The sequence below is a fragment of the Culicoides brevitarsis genome, chromosome 1 (genome assembly GCF_036172545.1).
Source record: "Culicoides brevitarsis isolate CSIRO-B50_1 chromosome 1, AGI_CSIRO_Cbre_v1, whole genome shotgun sequence".
Lineage (NCBI taxonomy): Eukaryota > Metazoa > Arthropoda > Insecta > Diptera > Ceratopogonidae > Culicoides > Culicoides brevitarsis.
Genome location: NC_087085.1, coordinates 25,836,615 through 25,861,906, shown reverse-complemented (window position 1 = coordinate 25,861,906; position 25,292 = coordinate 25,836,615). Strand labels below are relative to the sequence as shown.

Genomic DNA, 25,292 nt, shown 5'->3' with positions numbered 1-25,292 from the left:
TGTAACGATCAACGTGCTACAAAATTTAAATTTATGCGAACAAAACATAAAACATCGCAAAGCCACTCAAAAATTTTCCATTCCCCTACTTTACACAGTAATGTTCCCGCAATTTCTCCTCCCTTCATTACAACGCCAACACACGAAAGAACGTCGTCTACCGACTGCTTGGGGTGGCAAATGATGTTATTCCATTGTGATACATCCGAATTGAGTTGTATAATATTCTTGTACATCTTCTTCTTCGGCTTTCGCTCTCAATTTTATGCTCAATTTGTGTACGAGCATCCCTTCGCAGTGCATGCGAGAGAATGTGTGCCCAAAAAACTTAAACACAAACATATTTGCCTCCCTTTCTGTGGACCAACAACTTTAGGATGAACAACAAGATGTATTCTGGATCAGTTCATAGTTGCGCGTGTAATGTGTTTGACATAATTCGGAAAGAAAGCTCTTACTGTGAAGCAGTTTAAAAAGGAGCAAAAGAAAGAGTTTAGCAAAATTGCATAATTACATTGTCTTGCGCGCCGTACAAATGCATGAATTGCACGTTCGGAATGACAAAATGGATTATATTATGCCGTTATAGAGAGAAGAAAGTGAGATATTTTCATGTGTTCCACTAACACACAAAGAAAAAAAAGCACAAAAAGAATATTTTAAATGCATGACAAGCATGTGAAATAAAGAAAAAGGGTTTCGCAAGTTTTAAAAGGCAAAGCAAAATAAATTATAAAAGTCTTTTGAAAAGGAGCTGCATCATCAATAAATAATTCAAAATAAACGACGACATGCGAAGCTCCTTCAAACACATGGGATGTGACGTATATTGCTATTATTATTAGTATTTTGTTGTTGGAGAGTAAATAAAATAATACGAGACAACAAACAAGATAAGTGAAAGAAAACAAGGAGCAATTGCAAAAATATGTTTTGCGAGATATTAAACGAAGAGAAAAAAATATTGTAGCAGAGAATTATTTATTTAGTGAATTTCGTCTTTCAGACACACTCACGCAGACGATAACAAGAAAAAAGTTATAATACAATAAATAAAGAAAAATAAAAAAAAAATACAAGACAAGAAAATATTGTCTCGTAAGTGAATGTGAAGTGCATTTATCAATAAAAATATTATTATTAAAAATAAATGTATTGTCCTCGCTCCGGGGAGAAATGTATGAAATTTAATAAAATTGAACAAAAGTTGGAAAAACGCTCAAATATTTGTCTAAAAAGTTTGTACATGATAATAAATAATAAAATGTAACATGATGTTAGAAAAGAGCTCAAAATGTCATGTCGCCAACAAATGTGCGATATCAATGTCAAACGCATGGCTTGATGATTGACATCAATTAATCTGCTGTTTCTCCTTGAAAAGATGAATAAATATGAAATTTGATGACGACATTCGCTTTTTAAAAGCCTAAAATAAAAAAAAAAATCATTAAATATTTTAAACAAAAAAAAAATACATTTTTGCTGAAAATTTCGACGAATAATAATAATAATGTTCGCAACTCGAAAATAAATTGCGGGAAATAGAAATTGTGTCGTGTTCATGTTCTGCCAATTGCCAAACCAGAGCCTAACCCATTTTATGTTGCGAGTGATTTATTGGTTCCTCTAATAAAAAAATAACATATTTTCAATAAAATGTTTTTCATAAAGATACATGTTCGTCCTTGATGGTGTTGCTGTGCAAGAAATAAACGAGAAATCTTATTATTATTATTATTAAATGTTCGCTTTAAATCACATTTATGCTGTCTCATCGATCAAAAGCGGGTCGTTTTTCTAAGGCCCTCTTTTTAATTTGTCATTTTTTATAACACCACGGAAGTTGTACTACTTTTTTTTTGATGTTAAGTTTTTTTTTTATTTTGAGAAGGAACCTTTCAACATAATGATAATTAATTACTTGCCATTTATTACGTTTTTTATTCAATTTTTTTTCTCGACTGCGCTCATTCAACCATTAGCCAATTATCATTAATTCATTTTACCCAAAATGTCATCAAGTTTCTTGTTGTCTACGGAGCAGTCTGAGTTAAAGTGTTTTCCTTTTTATTTTATAACTTAATTTAAAAGCCACCCCCATTGAATTAAATCAAAGAAGAAGAAAATAAATAAATAAATTAAGAGCAGCAAAGTGCAGGCGACGACATTAAATTCTAAAGGTTTTTGTTTGGTGTGGAAAAGTTTCGAAAGCATTCACAAACATTTGTCATTAATGCTCTTTTACCGTACATTTTATTGAAAATGTATCGCTTTTATGTTCATTCCAGCAAAAATAATCTTTTTTTTTTCATTGTAAAAAATAAATAAATATTTTTCTTTTTTTCTGATCGGATTACGTCATTAAATTTTACTGTTTTTTGCCTCAGGGATTATCAATTTCTGGTTGGCTTTCATTGAATTTTTTTACAAAAAAAATGTTTTTTTTAGCCCGTTGCAGTCCATAAAATTATTGTTTTTCTAAAATTTCTGTCTCATTTGTATGAAAAAAAAAACATTAAAGTTTATCTCTTAATTTGGCGAATGTTTTTCTGTCAACAAAAAACTAACACAATTTATTTCAATAAATCAGCAATTTCGCCATAATATTGACTCAAATTTGCAAATAAAATATTCATAATTAATGTCATTAAGCTTTTTTTATTTTTTTTCGTGTGCATTTTTTCACTAGTCTCTTGGATGATATTTTTATTGGCGACATAGAACGACACAGTAATAAAATAATAATATTAATGATATTCACACACAAATATTATGATAGTAGATTCCAGTGAATGCCGCAGCCTGATTTGGCTTTCAATGAAGTGGAATATTTACAGTTTCCGTTCATTTTTTTTTCCTTCGCATATCTACCGACACAATTTATTATCGGCAAATTTTTTAGACAAACATTTCAATGTATAGATCGCTACTATATAGTGAATTTATGGTTATAAATTTTATTAGAGCTAAACAAACATTCATGCGATGTTAAATTGTGATGAAATTTTTCTCTCTTGATGATATCGTGCGCATATAAAATTCAGATGGATGTTATAAATTGCATGGATGGCGAAAAAATGCTCGTACTAGTTGAGCTACGAGCGAAAACAGGGTCGTAGAAAAAATAAAAAAAAAATCATGAGATGAAAAAAATGATAAAAGTCATCATTCATCAGTTGAAAAATTTTATTTTAGTCAAGTATTATAATAATAGTAGTCGTAAAGTGAAGCAACTATTTCAACCGCATCGCACAAAGTAGCAGTGAAAGGCAATCTAATAAAGTGAATTGAGTGAAATGAGTTTAACCAAGTGGATGAATCAATGTTTTCATTATTATTACACCAACAATAATCGAATAACGGGTACATCATCACATGACGATGATGAAAATAGAGTGAAATCCGGAGTGCTGGCCGCCGCTGTCGATACTGCATCATCAGCAAATAATAACAAATATCCTCCTAGTACAAATAGTAACACTAATAGTGGTAGTTGTAATAATAATAAAATTACATTACTATTGATTTTATCAATTATTTCCACATCAACTACTGTACATGCGGCAGCAGACGACTACTTTGAGATACGAGTCGATCCATTAGGTAAACGTTATCTCTAATAATAACTCTCTTGTAATTTTAACTTTTTTTTTACTGCATTTCTAAATAATTTATTTTAAAATTTGGTTTTGTGCTCGGGACTTTGTCTGTCTGGGTGTCGCGTCATTTTGCCATTTGCTAATTCAATCCCTTAATATTGAATTAGCAAAAGACGAATTCAATACTTAAAAAAAATAACCATCGGAAAATTTTAAATGGTTGTTTTTTGCGTGAAAAATGAAAATTCGTGGAAAATTAGAGTCTCCTTAGTAGCGTATAGACTAGTGGAAAATTAGAAAAAAAATTCAAGCTAAACACATTAAAATGCGGTCAAGCTAATGGTTTTAACGAATGGTTTTAATTCTCGTTTTTCTTCTGTTTTTGTGGTTGGACACTTTGCAGTCTCTCGTTTTTTTTTATTTTAAATATTTTTGCATTTAATCTGCATCGTACGCAGACAAACGGAACTCTGACCCACTTTTGAAGTGAATTTCCTGCCTTCATCTGCAGTTACAGCTACTTTCTTGTTTGTGTTACATTTATCCTCGTCGGCTTTAACACCTAACATCCACACATTTTATATTGATTGCTTTTCGCTCGATTTAAGTTTTGTCACACACCTTTCTTGTGCCATTCATTGCGAGGCATGCATGCCATCGACACGCTCGGCTGGAACCACACACACAGCGACGCGTCACGTATAAAATGGAGTGTTATGTCATAAAATAACACCATCTCCGGCACACAAAAAAAAATTCTGGAATGCAAAGCCTTTTTTTCGTATAAAAGTGATGTGATGCATATTAAAAAAAAACGCAAAAAGTGTAATGGCGAGTAGTTTTATCCCATAAATGTCGTTTTTGATTAAAACGGCGACATGAATGGAATTTATGGTATTTAATCATGCCATAATTTTAAATCGATTTTGCACCTCTTTTTATTTTTCGTAAATGGAGACTAAAGACCAATTATTTTTCATTTTAATGAGGTGATGTGTGAACGGTTAAAAAGCTTAATTAATTTTGTTCATGAAATTTTTTTTCGAAACGCGTTATTTTTATTTTTAAATAAAGTTTAAAGTTTTTTTTATTTAAAAAAAAATATTTGAATAATTCCATCGTAATTCGATAAGTAGAGAAAATCACTGTTCAAGGTGACATTCCGTATAATTGATGGTCTCCACTCTCGGTATCTCAAATTTCCTGTTGATCGTCATGCCGTTCACGTGTATAAAAATTTATCGTATTTCTCTTAAAATTTACGGCATTTTTCCCTACTTTGATAAAAATGTATCCGAACAATTTCTATTTATCTTTCTCACCGCCACCAACAACAACCACACAAAAAAAATATTAAATTTAAATCCGACCTCAACTAACACGTAATTCGTTTTATGAATGATCAAAGATATCCTCATTTTATTTATTTTACATCTAAAAATACGACTTGTTTGAGATATTTTTTTCCCGAGCTATCTTTATGGAAATCTTTCATCTCATTCTCATCCCATATATACTGAACACTACAGCTTATCATTTGTATTTCCTCTTCCCCACCGGATTTCGTAGATCAACACCGCAACGTTCTCGTCTCGCACACGAACGCACGTAATCACATTACCTTTTTGAAATAACTACTCAGGCATTCCAGCTGGATCTTCTACTAGAATTTAATGGAATTTTTGCGTATATGTCTGTACGTGTGTTTGTGTGTGAGGTGTTAGCTATTTGTGCGGAACATAACCTTCATCAACAGCTCCTTTGTAATGCTGCTGTGCGAGATATAAACAAGACAGATAATATTAACAGCGTAAAGTTATGTATAAATTGTAAACCATATGGGACATTGTTGTCTTCGTCTATCGGCTACATAGTTGAAGATCAGTAAATCTATTACATCTAGCGGTACAGTCGAAATTCAAATTCGGTGAACGAGGCTTTTAAAAACTGCGAAGAATGGTGTTAAGATGACCCAAATGTGATGAGTCCCAGCTGATGAATACCGAAATTCATAAAAATTTCTCAGAAACTTGTCACATTTGGGTCATATAAACACCATTCATCACACTTTATTCACAGTTTTAAAAGCCTTGATCACAGATTCTAATTTTTGACTATACCAGGATAAGGATTTACTGATCTTCGAGCTATGAAAATTATTTCTTCAAATTGTTCTTGGTTGTTGTTGTTGATATCAGATTCATCTTACAATGATTCGAGCAATTAAACATTTTTTTCTGTACATGTTCTGCATTCTTTTTCAAATTCAATTTGTCATCGATTTGTCTCTTTCATGATTTCAATATCACAGTTTTCAAAATTCAATACGTTATCATCTCTTTCAACTCCGATCACTTTACATTTTGTCTTATTCACGTTTAACTTGAGCTTGTTCATTTTCAGATACTTCAAGACCTCTCTAAAATCGTATAAATAAGTACTTTTAATTCAACCCTCAAAAAAAATGTTCAACTTTGTCCACCTTTTTTGAATTCTGACTGTAGCGGCTTGTTAGGATAATATCCATGCGTTGGCGAAACAAACAAGAAATCTAGTTAAGCTTCATGTGTACATTAAATTACTCTTCTCTTCTTATTAATATTAATATCGTGTGCAAATTTACACTTTTGTCACACACAAACACGTCGACTTGTGTAATTTGGGTGAATATTTTAAAACTGTACGCATATTCTCTGTTTACTTTGCAACTGTCACAATGATGATAATTTAATTTCGTGTCTTGCACGGCTGATAGATGACGATGAGTTGTGACACATTATCACGAAAAATAATGGGTTTTTCCATACATTGACCGTTGTTGCTGCATATGACTGACAAAAAAGCAATCGAAAAATGTGTAATCCTTTTGTCAAGAGAAAAATCATTTTTTTCTCTGGGTTACAACTTTTAATTAATGTCATGTTCTGCCAGACGACCATTTTGGTCCTTTTTCTCGCAATAAAACATTCCCCGAAAAATTGAGAGATTTATTTATTAAAAAAATATTAAAAAATATATAATTAAATTTCTCGGATTAAAAAGCAGAGCGGATTAAGGAATTTATTATTGTCGAGTTTATTTTCCTTTCGTTCGTGACATAAATTTTCGTCGGCACAGAGGAAGGGACGTATGAAAGAATAGACAAAAATAATGGTGTTTGTTATAAATACCTCCAACTATTTATAGTAAAAGTTCATATTTATGATACAGCTGAAAAAACAAACAAGTCGACAGACCACAACGACACAGCATGAAGAACGAGGAAGCAGCAGCTCTCGGAGATTTATTATGTAAATAATTGGGTAATTAAACAAACAACAAGTGATGGTGTTTTCGTTGTCGTTTTTTTTCGTATTCAGCGCGCTAACTAGCAATCCTACAGAGCAATAGCATAGGATTAAAAGGATTCCTAAACGGTTGATGAATTTTTCATTTTAAATTCGGATTATGGCATTTTGAAACTTTTGCCTCGAGTTTGCGGTGCTAATTAATTGTGTCTCGGCAACCGTTTCCAGGGGATTTCACCAAATTCCAAAAACGATTAAAATACCTCCGTTTTTTGGCATGTAATCCTATTAATAGTAAACACCCATCATCAACACGCACCTTTTCTCGAGTGACACGCATATTTCCCGAAAGATTGTTTTTCAATTTACTAATAAAACAACATTTTAATGTATTCAGCAACTTGATTTGATTTTTGTCACGTTTCGATCACAAACTTTGTTTACTCAATCAAAAATTTAGTCACCTCCAACTTCCACGACTATAGTAACACAAATTGTGTTAGGAAGCGTAACAACAACTTTTTTTTCCGGGAAATAGGTGACTTTTGAACATTTGTTATTCGAAACGGAAATCCCATAGAAAACGAGCAACCAGGCGTGTCCACACGCGACACTTGAGATAATTTAATTTCTCTTCTCAAAAAAAAAGGAAACAAAATTAAAAAGGGTTCGATTATAATCTTGTAAAAAAAAATGAAACAAAAGAAGATCGTTCTTCTTGCCAAGTGAATACCAATTTTTTGTTCGATTATTTTTCGAGTTTTTTTTTTGTTTCTCGGATGAGTTGTGTCTAGTGTGCGCTCGGGTATGACAAAGTCGATAAAATGTCAAGTGTTTATGCGAAAACGATTGTGTTAGTGAAGATATTGGAAAACTTTTTTTTTTGCGCCTCGTCGTGAAGCAATTCATCATGGAGGAATGCAAAGCTTCATTGAAGACAAACAAAAAGCAAAGCGATACTCTCACGCAAAAAAAAATATCAAAAATCTTTTCAATTTTCTACGTGCAATTCATCAAATTGTGTCATCCGTTTAAAAGATATAGAGAAACGGAGGAAAGATGAGTACGAAAAAAAATGTAAAAAATTGAGATGTAGATCCCTCCAGGAAATTGTAAAAAACAGTCTTTCATCTTGTTTCACGGAATTACGTTAATAAAATTGTCAAAATCTCGTTCCAAACCATTAATTGGTATTATTATCGTCATTTCATCGTCTCTTTAAAGATATTTTTTTTGTTCATGAAACTTAATAATAATGTCCTAAATTTAAATAAAAATAAATTGGGGAGCAAAAAAAGTTTTTTTAAGTTGACATTTTCCTATTTTTTAAAGGAATTTTTTTTTTTGTTCATCTAAAAATAACATTTTTTTCTTGGTCAATTAGGTAAATGTTAAAATAAAAAAAAATCATTTTGTTTCAAATAAATCAATAAAATAAAAAATATTTAAATAATTTATTAAAAAAAAAATCAAATACAGATAATTTTTTTAACTTAAAAAAAATAATTTAATATATTTTTTTTCGACGAAAAATCTTACCTACGAAATATTTGACTTTAAGTGAAAAAAAAATTCTCTCTAAATAAAAAATAAGCTAATTAAAAAAAATCGAATGTCATAAATTTACTTTGAACCTTGTAAAACTTGATAATTAATGAAAAATCTGAAGAAAAAAATCTAATTAATTTAGTTTTTTTAATTCCTCAATGGAACACCGTAACATATTTACTATTTTTTTCTTCTTGAAAAAAAATAATAATATGTAACGTAATTTTATTTTATTTTTGGACAAACACTTTTTCCAAGAGGACTCATATAATCGTTATCAAAATGTACTTTCGTAAACATTCATTTCTTTGCTTATGTAACGATGATATGTCTGTTTCCTCAAGTTTTCTTCATCATTTTTTGCTGCAAACTTTTGAAGATAATAAAAAAATGACTTCAATACAGCAAAATCTGAAAAGTATTTTATGATGATCGTCGTTAAACAAACATTGATAAATATCATTTTAAAAGTGTGTGTGTGTCTGTTTGCTTACTTCTCTTCTTCTATTATTTTTGTGTGTGTATGCGACAGAAGCGGAAAAACTTTTTTCATCGTTCGCAATTTCATTCCGATGTTTTGTTTTGTTTTTTGGTGTGTTTTCGATGCTTTTTTCGTCTGCGTGCTATGAACTAAAATAAAACAAAAAAAAACTTTCGAATCAAATGAAAATATAAGACACACACACAAATAAATAAATAATAGATAAACAGTAGAAATAGCTAAAGGATCATATCAATATTCTCCTCTTTTATTGTTTTTCTTTTGAGAAATAGTCTTTAAATATCTTTAAAGTTTTTTTTTTGACTATAGTTTAAATATTGATACAGTTTCGAAATTGGTTTGAGTGTGTGAAGAGGGATGGATACAAGAAACGATAAGAAAACGGGTTACAAGAGCCAAAAATTTTTGTTTATATTAAATTTTTTTTGTCGTTGTTGTCACTCTTGTTTTTTTTTGTTGCTTGTCCTTTTCTCAAAAACCGATAACACACGAACAAAAGTTTGCCAAACGAGCAACGACACAAAGGACGTCAAATCCTCCTAGAGTCTTTTTTACTTTTATCGGAGAAACGCCTTTTTTTGCTTGCCAGAGTTAAATATATTGATATTATGATGATCCCAAAGGTAAATAAAAACTGCTTGTGCTGTGTGTATATGACGTGTATTTGATTTGACAAGGGTTTTTCTTCAAAAAGTAGTGTACCTCACGAGAGATAAAAGCAACGAAGCACAATCAAATCGAGGGATCGTCACTCCCAATGTTTACTGAAATAATATAAAATACATTTTTCATGTTTTGCATGCCACATTTATGATGAGTTTTGACAGAAATTTCGACTGTTTGTCGATCGGTTGACGGTAAAAGACCACAAAACGCACGTGTTCCATTTAAATATTATTATTATTTAGTTTCCATTTCTTTAATTTCAAATAAAAATGGAAATCTCTTTTTATTTTACTCCATTTACTGATTAATTCACAAAATATTCCTCCTCATTTTTTTTCTTGGCTATGTTGTTGCGAACGCAGCCGTCAAGTCAAGTCACTTGTACGTCATAACAATAAAAGGCACCTAATTTTCATTCTACCGCAAACTAAGTAGTCTCATTTATTTTTATTCAATTATTTTAGCTGAGAGCTGACATATTTTTGTCTTACTCGCTCGAAGTGAGTGAATGTATATTTGTGTGTATTTTATGTTTGTTTAACGAAATTCCGTCTTTCTTTCTCGCTTGACACATACATTAATTTGGTAGAGCGAAACCCCCTTTTTCCGACAACCAGATTTCCCGACGCTTTACTTTCTTTCTTTTAATTACACACACACACTGCCACGTTTCATTTCATGCCTTATGTAAGACAAAGTTGGTAAGAGTTAAAGGAAACATCATGCAATCCGAACATAAGATGTACTGCGCTGCCTGTGAATTTAATTAATTTGTCTGTTGTTTAAAAATACAACTCTTTTGTTCACTTTTTCCAAAATGAAATTCAATTTAATTTGACTCTAGTAGTGTAGTGGTTGCTGTCCTTTTTCATATTGTGTTTCTCGTGATTTTGTATTCTATAAAAATTGCATATCTCAAAAGTCAAAATATCTGCGAGACATGAAAAATTAAAAATTACGGCTATCAAAAATTTCTTTTTTTCAATTTTTATAAAGTTATAAAAAAAAACTAAAATTTGTATTAAAATTATTTAAAAAAAAAAGTTGATAAAAACAAACAACAAATTATTTGTTAATATTCTTCAATCAAAATTTTTAAAGTAAATTTTAAAAGGTTTATTTTTAAAGCAAAATGTTGTTTTTTGGATTTTTATTTATTTTCCCAAAATTAAAGAATTTAAAAATTCTTATAATAAAAAAATATTTAATATTTTCCAGAAAAACTCATGCAAATTTTTTTATCATACTTTTAAAGAAAATTTAGATTTCAATATTTGAAAAAAAAAAAAAAAATGTAGATCCTTTAAAAAATGTTCATTGTGTGTCGCAGATATTTTAGGTTGCGATACATGAATTTTTCAAAGTGAAGCACGATACTTTGATTCAAAATTTTGGCACAATTGTATTGAGGCAAGATGATAAGAGATTGACAAAAAACAAAACAGAATTTTAATCGAGAAATGTCGACCTTTTTCGTTGTGAATTACTAATTGGCGCCGTTTTTAGACATCGAGTGGTTGACCTATTTGACGTAAAATAGTTGAAAATTACTACAAACTGAATTTTCCAGTAATCAACGCTATCTAATGTAATTGACATCCATTTTATTTAATAAAATAGACGTTATGGCTTAAAATGTCAAAAAGTTCATTGAAATTAAATACCAGTTCAAAAGAGTGGCAAAATGACATAAATATAGTAGTTGAATTTCAAACAATGAGCTGACAGAAAATCAGTCCCTATTCGCTTTTAATGGCCAAGTGAGATATTCTGAAAAACGAATATTTTAATTATTAGAAACTCAACAGCGGACATGTCTAAAATTTCTCATTGTTTTGCATTTTAATTAATAACATTTGCGCTGGTTGTTATTTCCGTGTTCGTGCCCCTAGAAATAGTTTGCAAACCCCAAACAGACGTCAGCTCGTATTTTAATTATCTCCATAAAATTATTTACTGTTGATTTAACTCGAATATTTTTTTTAAGTCGATATTTGCACATTTTCATTACATTTTGAATTTTTAATAATCATACCGAAATAATTTTCTATTATTTTTGCTCGTTGAACGGTCCAGAGATATAATTTAAATATTTAATGCCATTTAAAAGGCTTTAAAATATGAAAGAGAAAAATATTTTTAATCCTCTTTAATGTGTTTTTTTTTTATTTGTATGTGTGTTTTTACAGCATTATTGTCGGAAACATTGCGACAATTTAGACGAACCGGTTGTGAAAGAGCATTCATTACACTGAATTGTCCTCGAGGTACCAGCATCTCCATAGACATTGCACAGTACAATAACATCGGTAAGTATAAGATTTTGTTTTTTTACCAAATTTCTGTTTGCTAAATAAATCTTACAAGCGAGGAAAAATTAAAATAAAGGATTATTTTCCACAAAAAAGACAGTTTATTTGTCTTGTTTTGCAAAGAAGATTAAATATTACATTATAGACATCTTCAAACGGCATTTTCTTGGAATTACATTGTGATAAAAGCTGTCGAAAAATACTCGGGGTAATCAAATGTTCTCCTTTGTTTTATATTTGTTGATGTTAATGAGAGATTGTACCAATCGACGCATATTAACACTAATTTTAATAATGTAATATAATTATAATTAATTAATTTCCCATAAATGGCCAAGGGGCTCTTCATTATACGTTTCGTTGTACATTGTTAATTAATTTTGTATCCGCACAAAACAATGTAATTTTTACATTATTGTAAAATAAGGTATATTTACACTGTATTTGTTTGTATTAGAATTAAAATAATTATTATAGGTACACTAAAAATGAAAATCACTAGCAGATTTCAGATTTTACACCCAATGGGAATCACTAGCAGATTTCAGATTTTACACCCATTGGGATAGTGTAATCTTTTCAAAAGCCTGCATATCTTAAAAATGAGGCTCTCAAATTTTTGAAAGAAAAATTACTCAAATTTGATTTTTTTTTAAAAAGTCGTTTGAGTTTCAATACGTGTGCTTTGCTCCTCTTAATTATTCCTAGTAGTATTACCGTAATGCCTCATTTTTGTCTGGATACTATTTACTAGGTGTAAGTTTTCCATTTTGTCTGTCTCGTTGCCTTTTTGGGTGTCCGACAACAATTTTAAACAGTGTATATAAATGTATAGACAGAAAGACAGGCTTCCAGGTGCCATCCATTAACGGGGTCGGAATTTAGAGGAGGGTAAGGGTCACGGAATTTCCGATCCGATCGACGAAAATGTACCGGAACACAGAGATAATAGGGGTGTTTGAAGGTGCCCCATGTTTGAAATTACCCCATCTTCCCCTAATTTTTTTTGCTTCAATTCACAATAGAAAACACCTTATATTCAAGCGCTTCATGATTTTTTGATCTATTTTTATTTTAAAGTAAAGTTATAAAATTTTTCAAAAATTTCTATTTGAATTTGAATTTGTTTTTAAACAAATATTTCTTTAAGACAGGGGAAGCAATTTTTCGTCGAAAAGAGGGCCATCATTAAAATCCGACCTAAGTTATATTAAATTTGTGGAGGTCAAAAAATGTCCTAGTTTATCTTACATCGTAAATGGATGTTGTCCTATCATAATGAGCTAATTAAAATTTTAATAGTAACATATTTTGATTTGATATCTGAATATAAAAATATTAAAGTAAAACTACTTTCAATAGGAATTGTAAAACTATATTAATAAATAAGAAGAAATTGGATCTTCATCGATAGTTTCTCAAGTTTAATTTTAATGAACTCAGGAAACCTTTTAACTTATTGTTTTTACATCATACAGGATAGCTTTTAAATTTTATTGCCTTCTAGGGATTGATTAATATCTGCATATAAGAAGACTTTTCAAGACTCATATTCATGCCAAGAAAATTGTTTTGTTGCTATATAAACTTCATTAGAAATAGATATTTATAGAATTATATTTATCAATATTTAGTAAGCTAACGAGAGCTTCTTGAATTTCATTATTTTAGTTGTAAAACATCATCCTTGTACATAAGTACTTGAATCATTATTTCTATCTCTAAAAGTAAATATACAAAGCCTTTATCAATAACTGTTAATTAAATATACTATGTATTTAGATAATTTACTATCAATCAAAGCAATATAATATCTGTAACTAGACATGAATTTAAAATTGCCAACTCTATTGAATAGATAATAGTTTGAAACCTATAATCTGTTATTGACAAATACACGTTGACGAACAAATACGTTCGTTTAAGGCTCTAGTAAATTTCTAGATACCTTTATCCTTTATCTACGATTGAAACGGAAGTAATTTTTTTATGTGATAAGATGAAAATTACCCACAAAAACGATCCTTTTTGAAGTAAAATTAAGTTATCGTTCCCTTTTTTTCTGTATCCCAATATAGATGAGCAAAAGGAAATCGAATGTCCATCAACAACAGGATCCATAACGGACAGCACTCTGTCGAACGTGGTTCACAGCAATGCAGAAGTTGAAATTAAACCACCGGAAAGTTGTAATTGGCCACGTGCAATCCAGGTAACAAGAAAAGTTTTCCCTTTTTTATTCATTGTTTTTTTTTTGATCTATCGTACGAGATAAACTGTAATTAATTTAATATTGTATAAAAGTGTAAACAGGATGAGATTACATTTAATGGTTATGACATGCCTGAAAGTTTCATTGCCAAAGCAAAATACCCGACGAAATTAGGGATCGCTTCTATCAACGCTCTTGCTTTATTTGATAGATTAGATGAAATTCGGATAAAAGCGATGACGACGACGACGAAGAAACCACAAACAATGAGGAAAACTTTTTGGCTGTAATTTAATAAGTTTAGCCTTCGTCAAATGTTGTCTAGCTCAGGTGAAACCGCTATCACGTTTGGAGTAACGCTAATAATTAGGTTGGTGGTATGTCGTCGACTTTATCTCAGACAACGTCACAATCTATTAAAACTGAAACTTTTCAAGGTCTACCAACTACTGAATTTTGCTCTCACGAAGCACGAAAGCATTCTACATATTTGCGTGTGACGTCAATCTTTTATAAAGTGTCTTTATTATTTATCGAGCGAACGAGCAAAATTGAAAGATTTCCCTCACGTGTTCTTCTTCAGATTTCCGGAAACGTCTCTTTGGGACCATAGAAGCAAAATGCTTTCGTTCAACATTTTTCCTCGCTCTTTTATTAAATGATAGCATTTACGAGACAGACATTCAAGTGTATCTGCTCGTAATAAAGCCTGCTTGTACGAGCGAGACACCGAAATACAAAAAAAAATGAATGAAGAAAAATGTTTGTATACAAACATTAGCTTCTTCTTGGAGAAGCGAAAGGGGAGGAAAGAGAATATCAAATGTCACATCATTTGATTAATGATATATCATCAAAAAGCACTAAATAAAGCAGAGCACCGAGAAATGAGTGTGTGTGCTTGCCCATACTAATGTCTTTTTTGATACATCGACCATGTCATTTTGTCTCGTTCATGCTTATCATTATTATGCACTTTGTGTGACATTTTTCGCGCAGCCATAATCGCGTGAAGAGGGCGTTTATTTGCGAGACGAGAAGCAACAAACACTTTGTCAGAACTTACAGAAGGTAGACACGTAAATGGAGTTACTCACAGAGAGCTGCGGGAAAAGTCAAATTTGTCACAAAAGATTTTGAGAAAATTTGAATGAAAAACATATTCAAAAAAAATTTGACATGGAAGCTCAAAAATGTCAATAATTCAAAGAACGAAGAATTTTCCTCTCGAAGGCATGTAGCAGTTTCTTATCAGATTTTGTCATCGACCATGATTCATGATTATGAGAGGGTTTTTCGTATGAGAGTTTTGTAGATGGTGCATTTTGTGGCTTTTGTTAGCTAATGTGAACTTAATTGTCGTTTAAAACCGTAGAAGCATCTGTTTGCTAATGTGATAAGGCATTTGATATCTGGAACGGTAAATTCCGAAAAGTGGGCCATCCGTTAACTAGGTTTGAGGGCTCCCTGAATCGCTTGTCATCATATAAGCAGAATTTAGAAATTCGGTGCTATAGGACTTTTTGAGAAAAAATCTGAGTTTATTAATCTTTAAAATTTTAAAAAATCTGAAAAAAAAATTCACTTAAGATTAGTAAAATATACCATGTTAAATTTAGCAAAACTCATTATTTTTCATTTTTCGATACTTTTAAAAAATTCTTAAAACTTCATTTCAATTTTTCAACGATACTCACCAAATCCAATTTTCAACAATTTTGGTTATTCCCGCACCTCCCAGGCACTGGAGACATGTGTAAACCACTTTGACATGCTTGAGTGTACAAAAGGCACGAATTTCCATGAGCTGTTTCTTGTCATGTTTGACTTGATTATCTCTCATGGCAAGATTTATTGTGACTGAAGCAGTCAAGTATGTTATTGAAATTAAAGACTTTGACCCAAAAAAAAATGTAAACAAATATTTGTTTCGTGCCCCGAGCTCTAAAAATGTCGCCTTTCTTTGACAACTCCTATCGATCTTAGAAAAATTTATTTTATACAGAGAGACAAAAAAAAATAGTAAGAAATAAATGAACTCACCAACAATTTTCTTTTCCTCCTTTTCCTTCCTTCGTTCGACTTTTTTCTTTCCCATTATTATCCTTTGTGTCAACTTTCTTGTTCTTTCTTCATTACTTTTATTTTCATTGCCCAATGATTTCCGATGCTTGTGTGTATTTTATTGATCATGATGAGGAGGATGATGGTCAGTAAAAAAAATCGGGCATTGTTCCTACAGAAAAAAAGGGGCGGACGGCGAATGATGATAAAAAATATAACGAAAAAAAAAATTAAGCAGCATGAAATTGTATAATAAAAGTTCGAATGAATTGAAAGTAATAACAATAAAAAAAGTAAAAAGATGAAGTCTTTTGTTAATGTTTGATTTTGAATTATGATTACTCTTTGAATGAATACTAAATGAAGAAGGAATTCTGAGCAAAATATTTATTTTAATAATAAAAAGCTCTCGTCTTTCGTTTCCGCTCGTCTTTGTCATGAAAATAATTTGTGCGCACAGTTACTTAACTAACAAGGTATACACGAATTCTATGAAAAAACAAAATTAAAACAGCCATCTGCTTCCCGCACATCACATAATAAAAGTATAGTTTTCCTCGAAATACAGAGCGAAAAGTATTTTAGTAATTACACACTTCATGTTTTCGTAATAACATAATTTTCATCGTTGTCGACGTTGTTGTTTTTACTTGCAGTACTCGTTGCTACAAACTGTCGTTGAGTCGTGTCAAAAGAAGCAACATTGCCGTTTTAATGCACCACCAAGGACATTCGGAGGAGATCCGTGCCCAGGCAAGGAACGCTACATAGAAATCGTGTACAAATGTCGTCCATGTAAGTATATGCGCGCCGTTATAAATTATTTAATAACTTTTTTTTGGGTTCTTGCTTTTAATTATTATTTGTATGCATGACAGTCACGGTTTGCTCCGAGTAAAAGTTGTCGTCGTCATTTAATAAGCATATACGCAGAAAAAAAATATTATATTATTATTAAGGCATGAGTAATGAGCAAATTTACGTGCTCAAGTCTAAAATGTGCCAATCTCTCAGTAGGAGGAAATTATTTTATAAAATGGTTCTCTTCTGTACTAAATATAGTATAAGCGAACCAGAGGAAAAATTTATTTACATTTTTTTATCCATTTTTTTCCTTTTTTTCTCTTCGCAACTTAAGAACCGACAGGCGAAGTAACGACAAAATGCAATCATTATTAAATTATGACTTGAACAGATTTTTCTACCTTTTTTTTGTGATTCAGACTCGTTGTCATGTAAATATATAAAGTTTGCTCATACATAAAATATGAATACCTGGTCGTTTTAAATATTTTATTTTTATATCTCTGGCATGCTTTTTCTTCCTTCATCATTCACATATAACAAGAGAATGATATGTATTAGCACACCAGATACAATAATAATCATAAAATTCTACCCTTTTTTTATTGCACAACCACACTACATTATTTACTGAAAACATTTTCCATTCATCATAATATCATCAAAGGATTTTTTATTTTTATCTTGTTTACAATAAAAGTGGGTTAAATCAATTTTATAGCTTGAAATATGTTTTTTTCTATGCTTTATTGTTAGTTTTTGTTTAAAAAAATTGATAACAGTTTTTTAATCAAATTGATAAAAAAAACTTTTGTTTAAATTTCAAACAATGTAAATATTAAAGTTTAAAAAAATAATGATTGTGAAAAATTTTTAATCATCACATAATAACTAATTAATTAATAATATGAAAAAAAATAAATAAAAAAATCAGAGGCATGTTTTACACCATTAACAGGAGTTAATATCCATAAAGCAACACCACAAACATACCTCGTTATGCCAGTGAGAAATGTTATAAACAGGATAAAAATTATTCCCATGAACATAAATTAAAATTATAAAGTGGTTAAATAACGTCCCAGCTCTCTTTCTTTTTTTGCCCTTTTTTGTTAATATCAGTATATCATAAAATATGTGGAAATCTGCAAGAACGCCACTATATTCACCATAGGAAGTTATTTACCTTTTTTCAAACATATAAAAAGTTGTTGCTCCGTTTTTTGTTGTTATTGTTTATGAACTCATGTGAGAATTTAAAAAAAGTATCATATAAAGACTAAAATATATAGCCTTTTATGCGTGTGTAACTTATGCCCGTATTGTAAATATTTGCGTTCGTTGATCATTTCGATGAAAATTTGTTATCATTAAAAGTTTTCATTTTATGCTTGTGATTCTTACATATGCTTAAGCAAACATCGAGTTAATGAGTTTTTTCAGACAGATGTGAATGTTAAAAGTTAATTCTGCATACTCGAGGGATATTTAATACGTTTTTTTATAAGTCATCCACTTTTTTATGGTTTGCAAAATATTAATTACTAGCTTACCATCAAAATTTAAATACACGAAAGTTGCCATGAAACGAAGTGCTTAACCATATTTTATTGAATTTATGACGTTGTTTCATAATTTTTTGGTAATACACGGACATAAGAACGAAAAACATGCAATTTTTTTTTTATCAAAAAGTCGCAATTTTTTACTAATGATTCATTATAAATATTTTATTACACGTGTTATTAATGATTATACTTTTTGCGACGAAATTGATTATTTCAATGGAATCGTCAAAATAATATTTTAATTGATACTTGGAAATTTATTTCAGTTCTACGTTTTTCAATTATTTTAGCTAAAATTATTATGTTTTTCGAATTTGTTTTGATATAACTTTTTTTTAACAAGAATTTTATAAATTGTTACTAATTGAATTTTAAAGTGGCTATTACTTAATAAGCTTTTAATTTTTAAAATAAATGATGTTCTAAAGTTTAAGTTCATTTAACTATTCAGGTAGCACTTCATTTTTTCGCCTTCCAAAAGAAAAAATAGCTTTTAATCTGTTATTGAAGAAAATAATGTTCTAAGTCACGTGGTTTTAAAACATCTTAGAAAAAATAATTTGAGTAATTCTCGGATCACGCTTAGAAAAATAAATAAATCAGAATTTTTTTTAAACGGAGTTTTGAACTAAAAAAAATAAGAAAAACCACGTGGTTCAAAAAAATAAGAATTAAGTGGAAAAATTAAAAGTAGGATATTAATCGGCTTCCACCGCGATCTCAAAAGTGTCCTGTCAATAAAAAAAATCCAAAAGAGATTTTAATATATAAGTAATGGATGAGTCACGTCACTAAATTTTAAGCACGTGGTCAAAATGAACACTCAGTTAACGAAATCGACACGCGGAAAAAATCGTGGAATTTTTGCAAAAGACAAGTTTATATAAATATTTTTTGAAATTTTACAAAGAAAAAAAAATTGAAAAGATTTTTTTGTTTTTAACTATCTTTGAGAAATTCTTTGCTGTAATAAAAGAGCAACTTCCTCGAACTTCCACAACAGCAAAAAAAAATGTTTTATTATTACAATATTTTACATAATGGCAGGAATTTGTCATTCAAACTAAAACTTTTATGCAATAGTTGAAAGACACAATAAGGACATTTTGTAGTTGAAATTACTTATCGCTCGATCTTTTTTCAGGTAAACTTCATTGTTCTGTAGGAGTAATTTATGTGCACTTTTTGCATTACAAAATACTTATTTATAATGCATCAAAAGTTTTTAGGGAAAATGCAAAAATAAAATTAATAAAACTTGAAAAATAGTTAGATTAATTTTCATGAATATCAAATTTTGTAAACGAATACACCGAAAAAACATCAAAATGCCTTGTTTTACACAACTTTCAACTTTTTAGCGAAAGAGGTTAACAACATAATTCACTTTTGTCTAAACTTTAGTTTTGCGTGTTCTGTTTTATTGTATATTTTGCAAGAGATTTTACATGAAAAGCAATTTCTCTCTACGGTTTTTCTTCTTGCTTCTGGTATTCTTTACAATCTGTTTTTTCTTCATCTTTTTTTTAGACGAATTCCGCAAAAAAGTTGCTTGTGAAAATGATGTTGTACAATTAATATGCAACCCATACTCCCGAATTGCCCTCTACAGTGCCAGCTATGGGCGTACGGAGCACGAGACGCTGCAGTGTGCTAACCCTGCCGGAATAAGAGAAGAAAGTAAGTAGGTCATATTTAGATTATACTCGGGTTTTTTTCTCAGAACAAGTAACGACGGTAGTACCATATGCGATTGTTTCGCATACAAAGTATCGAAATTATTGGCGTTTCTTCGGCTTCGAGGCAGAGAAAAAAAAACAGTTTTTTATTTATCTCTTCGTTCTTTTTTTTCGTAGCATGTCTCGCAACACGCAGCACAGAGGTTGCTATGGATAAGTGTCACGGGAAACGCAAGTGCAATATCAAGGCAGACTCACAACTGTTTGGAAAGCCATGTAGTCCGGGCTCTTTGAACTATTTGAAGGTACGTACTATTCGCATGGCATCAACGAATTTTGTAATCAACAATTTTATTTTCTTTCTCGGAATTCTCATTTCCCCCTCTAGGTTGTGTACACTTGTGGTAAGAATACATTTTTATATTTTAAATTATCTACAAACAAGCTAAAAGCCGAAAATCTGTAAATAATAAAACGTTGCTTGTCTTAATAGCTAGTCTTCTCATTCCCTTGCTAGAACAAAAAGACGAAGAATCTTTTGCGCACAAACGCAATGACGTCTAGTAAAATATTGTGTTGAAAGAAAATAATTTATTAAAAATCCTAAGTGCAGATTAAGTGTTTTTTAAAATGTTTTTCCATCTCTCTCTATCTCTCTCTTTTTTTTTCTCAATATCTGCAAACGACTAACGAACATGAATTTTTGTGTAATTTTTCAGTTCCTCGTAAAGTGCTTCAAAACCAATTTAACGTTTCCGAGGCAGATGAACAAATGCATTCGGATGTGGAAAATGAACAGGATGAATTTTACAATGACGATCAAGTGTATGTCGGCAATGAAGCACCGAAATTACAAGCTCCTCCGTCCCATACAGCAACAGCAACTGTGAATGATACATTGGCACATCGGCCATCCAATGCCATTTTAATAGCACAACAACCGAAACAGAAAACAAACGAAGAGACACTTGAGGGTACGTATTTACATGTGCAAACAGCTTTACTGGGATGTCATAAAAATTTGAATAATTATGAAAAGCAAAAATTATAATCAAGAACTAATTAAAAGAGACTTTAAAAATTTTAATGGGAACTTCATAAACTTAAATTCCTTTATTGTTTCACACACAAAAAGTTTATGTTCTTTTTTTTCTTTTATATATAGCAAATTAGGCCACTCCAAAGTGTTTCTGAATTTTTGCCTTGTTCCTTTTCACAAAAAAACAAAATAAAAAAAATAATAATTCATGAAAATTTACAATTATTTTAACTTTTTAAAAAAATGTCAAGTAATTTTTAAAAATTTTCAATTTCGAGATATTTTTTCTACCGAAATTAGGAATTGAACAAAAATGTTCTTCACTAAAGTTTTTATCACTAAATTACTGAAATTATTTTTTAAAATTTTTGAAAAAAATTTTTTAAAGTTTTATGATTTTTAAAATTTTTTTATTATTTAATTTAATTTTTATTTTAATTCAATTTATTTTTTAAGGTTTAAAATTAATTTTTTATAAAAATAATTAGATGTGCCCTTTTGTCGTTGATGTGCCCTTTTGTCGTTGATGTGCCCATTTGTCGTTGAAGATCATTTAAATTTTTTAAAAGTTATTTTTATTTTTTTTTTAATTTTTTTAACAATTCAAATCAATTTAAGGCAACTTCGAAACATCAAAAAATATTAATAAATTTTTATTTGCGCCATTCATAAAAAATTAGAACAAAAATTTCGAAACAACTTTGTAGCGGCCTCACGTGTAATTTTCACATATAAACTTTCTTTCATTCAAGTTAATAAGACCCTTAAGCATTTTACGTTCCTAACGAGGAAACAAGCAAACTAAAAATTAATGAGTAAAAAATTCTTTTCACTATTTTCGTTCAATTTAAATTTAAAAAAAAAAACTTAATTAAGTAGAAGAAAAAACTTGAATAGCAATTAATTTACCTTGTTTATCTTTCATTCCTTTCTTCTTTATATTTTTTGGGTGTAATTAATCACACAGAGAACCAAGAGCGTTTCTTTCTGTACCTCATTTTGTCTGTCTCGACGGGCATCTTGTTGTGCCTGCTTGTCATCATAACGCGATTCATCATCAATCGCCGCCACAATGACGACTCCGAGGGCAGCAACGGTGGGAAAATTCCGGCATCGACAACAGGTGAAACCGCCCTGTCTAGCAGCCGGGTATCGGGTGACGTGACATGCTTGGAAGCCGAAACAAAATTTCCCGCACAAGAGCTGGAGACATCCTACATGCCAACTATCGTACGAAATGAGGTGGGTGCTTTTTAAAATTTTGTGTGAAATAAATATTATTTTAAGAGCGCACAGAAAAAAAAAGTTTAATACACATCACTCAAAGTGGCTTTCACACGTTCATTTCGCATCATCAACAAATTTTCATTAAGCAATTCTCGTTAGTTGATGAAAAAGTTTTTTTTTCTATCTCCGTCTCTCGCATGCACATTCATATATATTTTTTTTACCGGCACACACACTCGGAGCGATATCATAAATTCTAATTAAATTCCAGCAATTTCATCATCAAGATTATGTTCTGTATAATGCTTCATCATGCTCGACACCACCACCGCCACACCAGCAACCGACAACGGCACTTCAGCAGCAGCCTCCCATTGCGAGCTCATTGTATAATCAATCAAATGTGTCACAGACTCCGTATTATTTTGTGTCTGCATCAACGGGAAAAATAATTGCTAATCCACATTACTCGCAAGCACCATCGAGTATATTGTCAGCACCATCGCAGCAGCAGCAGCAAAAACATCCAATTGTCGGGAGTGCTGCTGCAATTCCAAGTAAGTAAACAACTTTTTTTTTGTTTTATCTTGAAACAGCAAAAAAAACACAAATGACACGCCAAAATCCAACTGCTAATCTTAACTTAATTGATTGAATGACCAACCACTTGACACATTCGAATAATTTATTAGGACAGCGACATGCCAAATAAGTGATTGAGCGTCTGATTGCGCGCGTCCGATACATTTTACCTGCAGCCTTCTCACAAATTGGGGAAACGTGGCGCCTATCTATATGATTGATCAAATTTTCCTTGCACGAAAAATGTTAATCTTCAATCTCGTTTTCTACCAGCGACAAAGATGAAAATTTTCGATTAAATTCTAATTAACAAACTTGTTTGTACTTATGGCAACCAGAAAAGAGCAGCGGGTGGTCGCCTGGTATTTCAACGCGTGCAACTCGAAAGTCGCGGGACATTTCAATTCTACTTTTTTTTTTAATGTGTTGACAAAATTTAAGTACCAACCACACGAAAGAGGGGAAAATCAGAATATTCGTGTTATTAAAAGCTCATTACTTCCTAAATGTGCTCAAACAATTACGGTTTATTTTTTCGCTAATTTAATTTCAATTTGAACATTGCCACAAATGATTCCGCGAACGACGTTTGAATACCACAAATTAACAAAACAAATTACAATATCATTGTTACACTTGCTTTCTCCCTCTCTTTCCGGCCCATTATTATGTCGATCAGCAAGAGACTCCAAACTAATGTAGGCAAAATCCGATTGCTCGATTATTTTTCAGGACTCGATACTCGGGTAATTTTTCATAATTGAATCAAAATTGAAATTTTACAATCAAAATTTTGAAAAAAAAAAAATAAACTGAGTATTTTTTTAATTATCACAAAAAATAACGTGACCAAAGATAAAAAAAATTGGAAAAAATAAAAAAAAATTAAAAAAATAACAAACAAAATTTTAAAATATATATTTTTATCTCCCCTCCCGAAAATGATGACGCGACGAAAAATCAAATATGTAATTAATGTTAGTCGCATTATCGATTATTAAAATAATATTATTTATGAATTGAGTATTAATTATTACTTTATTTATTAATTACCTAAATATCATTTTATTTTATGGGTAAATGTAATTAAGGCTAATAATTTTTATTTGGTGATTTGATTTTTTACTTTCCCAATTTGTATCATTCCTTTATGAAGTACCTAATATTTTTTAGATTTTTATTTTATTATTTCAAAAGGTCAATACTACTTACCAAAATATCAATATTTGAGATAATAATGAGAAACGTTTTTATGCAACTCTCGAGATCGAGTACTCGAATATTTAAAACACTCGAAAAATTGTCGAGTAATTGGAGTAATGGAGTCTCTGCTCGCTCGACATGTCACGACAAAAACAATTTATTCACGTATTCGTTCAACAATTTTAATAGATATTGGTGTATCGACACTTCCGCATCATCTAGTGGGTCCATTGCCGCCGCATTTTTACATAAATTCAGGCACGCTCCAGTCACACCACATGATGCGTCCCGCCTCGGAGCTATCTGCCATGCCGCCAACAAGTATCCCGGCAGCAACGGCAACAACAACGTTACCCACGTCCTCAATTGACAAACCAATTACATCAAATAGCGCGACATCTGTCACGACATCAAACATGACCGAAGGTCATCCCAATGAAAATCCACAACAACAACAACAACAAAAAATATTCAGTAATAATAGTAATAGCAGTAGTGATCGACAACAGATGCAATATTTTTACGGATGACCACAATCACCATCGTCGTGTAATTCAACCAAATAATAATAATAATAATACTTCGACATACATTCGGTCTCTGTGTAAACATATAAATATTGTACCAATGTAAGAATAATAGGAATCGATAAATAAATTGTTATTTTATTGTTTTGTGTGTAACGGCGACGGCACGACGTGACTGTCAATTGGAAAATAGATCACCGAGCCAAGCCATATAATCGCAAACAGCATCACATAAAAACAGGTTTTATTGAAATGTTTTGCAATTACACAGACAAACTTTAATCCCACACGGAACTTGATGTGAAAACTACAATGTTTTTAAAGTGATAACGGAATTTTTGGTGAGCAAGAAACTAAAATATTGATATTTTGTATTATAAAATAAAAATTAATATTAAGATAAAAAGGAAGGTTTTTCACAATTTTTGTACTAGTGACAATCGGTTTCACATCGTTCGATTTCAGCATTT

At 30.8% G+C, this 25,292-nt stretch overlaps 1 protein-coding gene across 1 annotated transcript; it reads left to right on the top strand.

Annotated features, from left to right (window-relative positions):
* The first annotated feature begins 3,299 nt into the window (after positions 1-3,299).
* LOC134837514 (protein eva-1-like) lies at positions 3,300-24,825 on the top strand. The gene is made up of 11 exons (XM_063852896.1): positions 3,300-3,606; positions 11,795-11,914; positions 13,996-14,129; positions 16,850-16,988; positions 20,096-20,245; positions 20,422-20,549; positions 20,633-20,648; positions 20,964-21,218; positions 22,251-22,525; positions 22,782-23,067; positions 24,485-24,825. The coding sequence occupies exons 1-11, from the start codon at positions 3,300-3,302 to the stop codon at positions 24,823-24,825; spliced, it is 2,151 nt and encodes a 716-aa protein (XP_063708966.1).
* Positions 24,826-25,292: the final 467 nt, after the last annotated feature.

Bases quoted from the DNA above. Each gene is read 5' to 3' on its own strand.
- LOC134837514 (XM_063852896.1), top strand. From the start codon at position 3,300: ATGAGTTTAACCAAGTGGATGAATCAATGTTTTCATTATTATTACACC. The intron at 11,915-13,995 runs GTAAGTATAAGA...ATCCCAATATAG, and splicing joins TGCACAGTACAATAACATCG to ATGAGCAAAAGGAAATCGAA. The intron at 14,130-16,849 runs GTAACAAGAAAA...TTTTACTTGCAG, and splicing joins ATTGGCCACGTGCAATCCAG to TACTCGTTGCTACAAACTGT.